The sequence below is a fragment of the Oryzias melastigma genome, linkage group LG16 (assembly GCF_002922805.2).
Source record: "Oryzias melastigma strain HK-1 linkage group LG16, ASM292280v2, whole genome shotgun sequence".
Classification (NCBI taxonomy): Eukaryota; Metazoa; Chordata; class Actinopteri; order Beloniformes; family Adrianichthyidae; genus Oryzias; species Oryzias melastigma.
The window spans coordinates 13,018,425-13,026,572 of record NC_050527.1 but is presented as its reverse complement, the minus strand read 5'-3'; the positions used below and the strand labels follow the sequence as shown (position 1 = coordinate 13,026,572).

The 8,148-nt window shown below is 37.4% G+C and overlaps 1 protein-coding gene across 5 annotated transcripts in view; it reads right to left on the bottom strand.

Annotated features, from left to right (window-relative positions):
* Positions 1-2,732: 2,732 nt before the first annotated feature.
* LOC112143303 (CUB and sushi domain-containing protein 3) overlaps positions 2,733-8,148 on the bottom strand; it is a gene marked incomplete at its 5' end in the record, with an annotated part of 317,263 nt that continues 311,847 nt past the window's right edge. For all 5 annotated transcript variants that reach the window (XM_024267159.2, XM_024267162.2, XM_024267160.2 and 2 more), the window contains 3 exon segments: positions 2,733-3,057; positions 3,669-3,810; positions 7,320-7,407. In XM_024267159.2, coding sequence (XP_024122927.1) covers positions 2,898-3,057; positions 3,669-3,810; positions 7,320-7,407 — 390 coding nt within the window. In that variant the 3' untranslated portion in view covers positions 2,733-2,897.

The following is an 8,148-nucleotide window of genomic DNA, read 5'->3' as shown; positions in this document are numbered from 1 at the left end:
CGTGAAGTCGCAAAATATATTACATATTGTTAACACAAGACATCTTGCCAAAGAGTGCCATCAAGTATCAAAACTGTATAAATGTACAAAATGGAATAGCAATGACAGGAGTCAACGTAGTGGTACAAAGTACAATAGCAGCAATTGCTATACTGGGTCACTTTTTATCCACATGCACATTTATGAAACTATGAGCTGCTTCTTGCCCTCGCTTCATCGATACACCGTCTGACATCACTATGCTAAATCATTGCAAACTGTGCAGATAAGTCACACGTGTGTGCAGTTTTATTTAATGTAAAAAGTGTTCAAAACATATGCCCATACAGTATTCAAGGCACTGCAATGATGTAGAAATGTGATGACAGTTCCAGAAGCATCCTTCCATTCGGAAACCCAGCTGGTCATGAGAGACGGCGGCTCATGTCTAAGTGTGCAAATTCTCTGTACATTAGTAAGCACAAGCGCATGTCTTCCAAGACACTGAAATGACTCTGAAAGGTGGGGGGTAGGATCTAGTCAGGGGGAGGGCAATGCTTCATCAACTGTCCTGGAGGATGAGTTTCTGTCTAAGGCACGGTTTCCCAAAAGAATGAGAGGAGAACGCACGTTTGCTTGATTTGTGAAAAGCGGAGTTTTCAGAGCGGGGGCTGGGCTGTCTGCGAGCGGATGTAAAAACAGAGGAAGCATGACAAAGTTTTCATGAGCATAAAACAAGACATTAAACCCTACTCTACCACAGACGGCTGACTTGATTTCATCTCCGTAAAATCATCCATCCAGTCTTAAATGAACCTCTGGGAAACCTGGCCGAGCTGCAGGTTCAAAGATATCTTCAATCCGGCTGTTGTGAGACGCTCGTAAATGTCAAGAAAAAATAGACTTTTACTTTATTTTTTATATATATATATATTATATACAGATTGAAGGCTGCGGTTATGTACTCCAGATTTTTTGTTGATCGGGTTAAAAAACTATAAATAGAATTTCAAAATGTTCTCACAAAACTACGACGGAGTAGTAGGGCCACCAAAAAAGAAAAAAGAATAACTAATATTACCAGTTTTTCTCTCGTAAATGAACAACATTTAATCTTGTAAATTTTATGTGTATCACGGTAAAAAATGTACGACTTTAATACACTTACATTTACGAGAAAAAAGTCATAAATGTAGCTTATGACTTTTTAGGTCATCAATGTACAACTTTATTCCCATAATTTCCCAGTTAAGAGTTTCTGTTTTGTAAATGTACACATTTTTTTCAAGAAAATTTACGCTTTTTTTTCTCATAAATTAACATTTAATCTTGTAAATTTATGTGTATTAAAGTCATAAATGTACGACTTTAATACACGTAATTTTATAAGAAAAAAGGCATAAATGTATCCTATGACTTTAAAAATCATTAATATACGACTTTATTCTCATTATTCAACAGTTTTTTTCTTGTAAATGTATGAGTTTTTTTCTCGTTAATTTATGACTTAATCTTGTTTATTTACAGGATTTAAAGTCATACATTTACGACTTTTTTTCTTGTAAATTTACAACTTTTTCTCTCGTAAATTTAGGACTTTTAATCTTGTAAATTTACGGGATTCAAAGTCATAAATTTACTACCGTAAAACACATACATTTAGAAAAAAGTGATAAATTTTGTCTATTATTTTTAAGTAATCAATATATGACTTTTCCTCATAATGTAACTGTTAAAAGTTTTTTTTTCTTGTAAATTTATTATTATTGTTTTTTGTAAATTTATGAGTTTTTATTATTTTTTCTCTCGTAAATTTACAACTTAATTAACAACTTCTGAAACATGTAAATTTACTAGAAAAATTCATAAATGTAGTCTGTGGCTGTGTGAGTCATTAATATATGACTTTTTTCTCATAAGTTAGCCGTTGCATGTTTTTTTCTTGTAAATTTGTTTTTTTTTCTCGTAAACTTATGACTTTTAATCTTGTGAATTTATGGGATTTACAACTCTAAACCACGCTAATTTACAAGAAAAAAGTCACAAATTTAGCCGTACATTTATTCTCATAATTTAACAGATATGACTTTTTTCTAGTAAATTTATGAGATTTCAAGTCATAATAAAAAAATAAATACATGTTTGTAAACTGGCCCTAATACTCCGTCGTACAGAACAAATTTAACTTGATAAAAAAAAAAAAATTATAAAGTAATAATTATTTTAAAGGAAATGTACTGCTGCTTTATGAGAATCTATAACAAAGGCTCAGATCTTAGACCATATAACTGTTGGTAAAAAGTACCATCCAATTAAGAGGTATAATTGACCCCTTTTCTTGAAACACAGTACTGACTTGATTACAGAAGAGGCAGTTTCTTTTTTTTTGCTACTTTCACTCCTCTTACACGGCCCAAAGCTTAGAAAGAAAAATCTCACAATAGAAACTTCTCTATTCTATAAAATCATTTTAAAGAGTGTGAAGTTAAAGTAAACTTCCTATATGTGGACTGTTTTCTTTTTAAAGAAAAACACATATTTTTTATGTATTTGGTATTGTGAAATAATCCCTCTATATTTATACTACAGAGCATAAAATACTCTATTTCATCTATATGCCGGAGGCTCTTTTATTCAAGGAGCCAGCACTCACAGAGTGCAAAGACATTTCTCTTCACCGAAAAACGGGGAGATTAGAAAGAAGTGTGAGACGTACTCCTCCTCCTGCTTTCATATTCTGTTTTTTTTTTTTCAAATCCCCTCACCTGTGTTGATTGCAGCTACCATTGTGGTTGCTAAAAGTGTGCTTCATGTCCTTAAGCAAGTCTCTGCTGTGTGTTCATCAGAAAGTGATTAGAAACATTTCTTTAAAATAGTTTTTTTCATTAAAGAACAAAAAAACTCCCAAGCAGCAGCCATCAAACCATGGTGCAGATGGTGTTGAGATTGGGGTCGAAGCGGACGACTTTCCCCTCGGCGGCTTTCGTGTTGGTGTTGTACATGGGGTTTTCAAATGTGGCCTGGCCGTTGTTGTTCTCGTGGACGGAGCATCCCGTGTACTGAGCTTTATCCGTTTTCCTGCCAGCGCCACAAAAAAACAGAGGTTTGCATGTCAAATGAGACTTCCAATTACCCCCAGTCCTTCCAGTCACATAAACATGCTTCCATTATCTTGGAGTGAACAGCTGCAAAAAAGGTAAATGAGTCTGTGTGGTAATTACTGTTGAAAAGAGCAGTCAGAGGAGCCCGCCGCCATTTTTTACGTGCAGCTCCTGTAATGAGTGCAGCATTTGCATGCCACGGACTCTGCACTCTTCATCAGTTTAAATCACCACACGATGCATCCAAACGTTTACATTGTGAAGAAACAAATGTTTTAAAGGACAATCCACTAAATGTTCTGATGCTCATATTCTGGACCGGTGAGTAACACGTTACATCACGCTTTTGAAGTCTTTTAGGAGGGCGCTACGTTCAAAGGAGGAGAATAATCACAGCGCTGCGAGCTACGAGGGTCCACCTAAGTGAATCATGGATCCCATCTGGATGTAAATTTGCTTTGGCTGCAGCTCTACAGGCGTCAACAGAAATCCGGGGGGTCGAAAACTCTTCCAGCATACAGAAAGATAGAGCGCTTTGAATAATCTAAAACTCGAGAAGTTTTTTATTTATTTTTACGGTTAACATACCGCTGCTTGTAGAGATAAAATCCCAGGCCTGCAAAGATGAGAGCAAAGAAAGGCACCAGGATGGCAACAGCCACAGAACTGCTGTTGGTGGAGCCGTTCGCCTCCGGGTCAGCGAGCGTGACGTTCTCTCTCACGCTCAAACCTACAGGAGAATCCCATTCATATGGAGAAGATGGACAGTGGTCAGTCAATCTATTTAGATTTGTCCATTAGCAGGCAGAATGAAAATGGAGAAGCAGTAAGTGGCTGCGCGTCTGCTGGGGACAATGACAGTACAGAGCGGATGGATAGAATGGAATGGACCAGAAAGATCATAGCGAGGATGAGATGGGCTCTAATAATCATCAGTGTGACTGTGGAAATCCAGTTTAGAACAGCAGTAATAATGAGCACAAAGAGATGAACAATGATGAAGAAGAAGATAAAATCAGCCTTGATGTGCGAATTGGCCTGAATGAGAATGAGTCGGGAGATAGGACCGATTTAAAAATAAACACTTCTCCAAGAAGAAAGAGGAAGTAGAAAAAAATGCAGGAGGCCTTCTTATTTTTTCTACATGTTTACCTCATGACTGTGAGGTCTGCAAACGAGCTAAAAACACTGTACTGTTTCACAAAGCTCAGTCAACTTAAGCCTCGTTTCCACTGAGCGGTCCAGTCCAATAAGGAGTGGTACGGTCCAGTAAATTCTGGTGTTTCCACTCACTTCCACTGAGCGGTTTGTTTTCATACGTGGTGACGGCCACCAGTGTGTCATTGCGTCATTGTAGGCTAGTGCGATGACAAGAAATGCAACGACAATGGAAGTCATCCAGCAGCTTGTCTTTTTCTTGCTTTAGTTTTTGTACAATCCTGGAATTTAACGTTGTTTGAAAAAAGATTATGGGCAGTGAAGGATTTTATTTTCATAAATGTTTTTTTATACAGTTTTTATATCTATTTGACTAGAACTTTTAAAGTCCTGATTATAGTCATTTAAGTGTTTCATGTTTTACTCAGAGTTCTATATCGGATGTTGGAGATGAGGACTGCAGCTACGGTGAGGGTAGTGGACCTTAAGATCATTCACTTTGGTCAGAAGTTTGGGTGTTGGGGTGAAGACATTCTATCAACTGTTAGTGAGTGATTCGGTGACTCCCCTTGAGCCAGAAAAACCCAGGAACAAAGAGGTGTCGATGTCGATGGCTGCAGAGAAAATGGTCCCCAGGTCTTCTTCATCTCCTAATAAACTTTGTTGATTTAACCTCTTGGATTTTGTTTCTCTTTGACAAAACAGAACTCGGGGAGACGTCCTGGGATGGGAAATCACATCTCAACAATACCTGCTTACAAACGTTAGCTTAAATGAAAACTATATTGGTGCTTTCTAATGTTGTCATCGTTTTCTGCCAATCAGCAGGCTCCGCCCCAACTGTACGCTCCACTTTTCAATGGACCGACGGGGGCCCTCAAGAGGTACGGGTCGGTGCTGTTTAATCGACACGTTCTCACTCCCAGCTCGCCACATATTGATGTTTGGGTAAGGACCCCTCTGTGTCACTTTTTGACATTTTGGGTGTCCCCAACTCATCGTTTTTTGACATGCTGGCTGTTCCCAATAAACCCTCACCGGGTACTGGTACCCAAACCTGGTACCGGTTCGGGTCCAGTTATGCGTTTACTGCCGCGTCTGGTGACGGGTTAGGCTTTGGGTACCAGTACTAGACGTGTCCTGAGGATCAGTCCGCATCCAGTACAGCGTCCTGAGCGTTGTGGATCCTTGATTTTACAAACATCACGTCAAAAAGTGACGCTGAGGCGTCCTTAACCGAACGTCCATTTGTAATGAGTTGTGGATGAAAACGTGTTGGTTTATTGGGTCCATTTTACAATGAAAATGCTCAAAATACCGGACTGTACCAGCCCGGTCAGTGAAAACAAGGCTTAATAGACCAGAAGGTCATCATTTAAAATAAGTTTTTTAATTAGGCAAAAAATCAAGTTCGGTGAGGGTGGATGATCTGGATTTCTCTGTCTTAAGTGTGTCTTCCAGCTTTTTAAAACTTTTACGTGTATAAAACAAGTATTTTGTCTCTAAAAATTAATATAAGCTCAAAGTCCTTTTTTAAGCCTTAATCTCATTCAGTGGTGGAGCTTGAACATTTTATATGTGGGGGCAAAAGGGGGGTAGAAGACTATGAAAGTGTGGCAAATGACAGCAGGAGAGTGGACGGCCATTACAAAAGACCAAAATTACCTATCTCAAATATTTATTTTTATTGTTTTATTGTTACTTGTATCACAATAAAAAAACATTTTTTTACACTACGGGCTATTACTAATGTAAAACAGTAGCAAAAAAAGGTATAGAAATTCTAGAAAGTCCAGATGGGCTCGCATGCACACACAGGGGTGGAGCAACTTATTTGAGGGGCTCAAAATTTCATTTGAAAATATTGTTTATGCTATTTTTTGTATTTTTGCAATGCTTAAAGAGTCTTATATTGATGATTTCTTAGTCTTTGTCATTAGTAATACTGATATTGACTCTGCCCCCCCTGTAGCTCCGCCCCTTACGTTAGAACAAAACTGGATATGTTAGCATCAAACTAGCAGTGGTAGATAGTAAATTATGACATTTAATAAGGAACTTTGTTGAATACAAGTAGCTACACACATTGTATTTTTAAATTTGTAATGAAGTATCATTTTTAGCAAGAATCGTTTCTGTCTCTGTTTTTGCCGTTTACTCTACACATCAGAATGACTCCTTGTTGTCACCAGACTGATTTGAACACAGAGATGTTACTTTGTTGATCTTAATTTTCCATTTAATTTAGGAAAAGAAACATTTTCATCAAATGTTTTATTTTAATAAGTTTTAAAGCAACAAACCAGATATCACATTCAAGCTCTAGAACTAGTGTTTTTATGTTTTATTTTATTAAGACATAATTTTGGTGAATATTTAAATATAAATTTGAACTCACTACACCAAGTAATCTGCCAGATAACATTCTAAAATGGACTATTGCAGAATAATCTGATTTGGTGAAAAAAGTTGGGCTTTTGATTTATACTACTTAAGTAGAAAAAAGTCTTTCATGAACTACATTTTGAGCATAGAAACAGCCATACTTGACATATTTATAGGCCTCCCTGTTAAAGCTTTGACCGTGAATTTGAGTTGTCAGTGTGTCGACAAAAACCTTGAGTTACTTGAGTGTTATTGATTTTTAGGAACCTCGCTGATGGTTATCTCTGAGCATTTCTAACTCCTCAGAACGATGCCTCTTCAGGGATTTCTTTTCCTCCAGTTAAGCAGTCGATGCAGAAAACAGAGATAAACGGACAGAACACTGGAGCTAACTGGTTAACCGCTCCACCCATAAACATCTGGTTCTGTAAGGACTTTTTTGCACAATCTCAAAGGGACTGGCCTGAGTGGAAAACAGTGCTTAATTAATTTGGTTTATCGTATGATCGTATTGGGACTTTAGTCTTTGTCCAAATCAAACAAACTTTTTCAGAGGATTCTTCACACTAAGCATGAATATCTTCATCAGAATAACTGAATCTGGTTAGAAAATGAAAATATAATTTGTAATGAAGAACGAGAGACTAAGACAAGTGACTGATGGGAATGGAGTACTCAGTATTTTCAGAGGCCTACCCAGTCGCTGTAATCCAAACTGTCCGTAGTCTTTACCCTGTATGAAGCCTTGGAACACGTAGCTGCCACCCTCGGGCTCGGCTGAAACCTAACACAAACACACATACACAGCTGGAGAAATGCTTCTGCATCGGCGCCACAAGTACAACTCAGCGTGTCACATGTTTTCCACGCCGCATCAACACAAACTGCATTTAGTGCAACAGTCAAAATGTTCTGTCATGCTGCAATGAAAGCAAACCTGACTGTGTAATACGCCATCAATAGCTCTGAGATGAGCGGACACTTGTAACAGGCGATGAAATACACCTTGAAGGTCGTTTTGGAAAACAAACTTTAGCTCCAACAACTACAACACAACAGTTTGTGGCTTTTCCAGATGTCAAGTGTTCCTCTAAAGTTGTTTGAGAAAGTTGTCAAAAGAATCCTCTAAACACGAATCAGAAATAAACATTTCTATGAAAATACGTCAAACAATTATGAGAAAAGTTGTAAAATTATGAAAAAAAATGTTGCAATTTTTTAAAGAAAAAAACTTAGGAGGAGGTCAAGATTTTCAAAAATAAAAGCTCACATTTAGCTTTTAAAATGTTTCAACAAAAACAATTGAACATTACCTGTTTTATTTATACAGCAGGCAATGCCTATTCTTAAGAATCGATTTAACCAATTTTGTAAATATTCAACCATACTTTAAGGAAATAACTTTATTTTCGAAAAAGCGTGGCTTTTCCTTGTAAAATTGAAACTTTTTTCTCATGGTAAATGGTGTATACTCATGCAGCGCTGATGCTGCAGAACACTAACGCCAACCTGCTGCAACCACCAG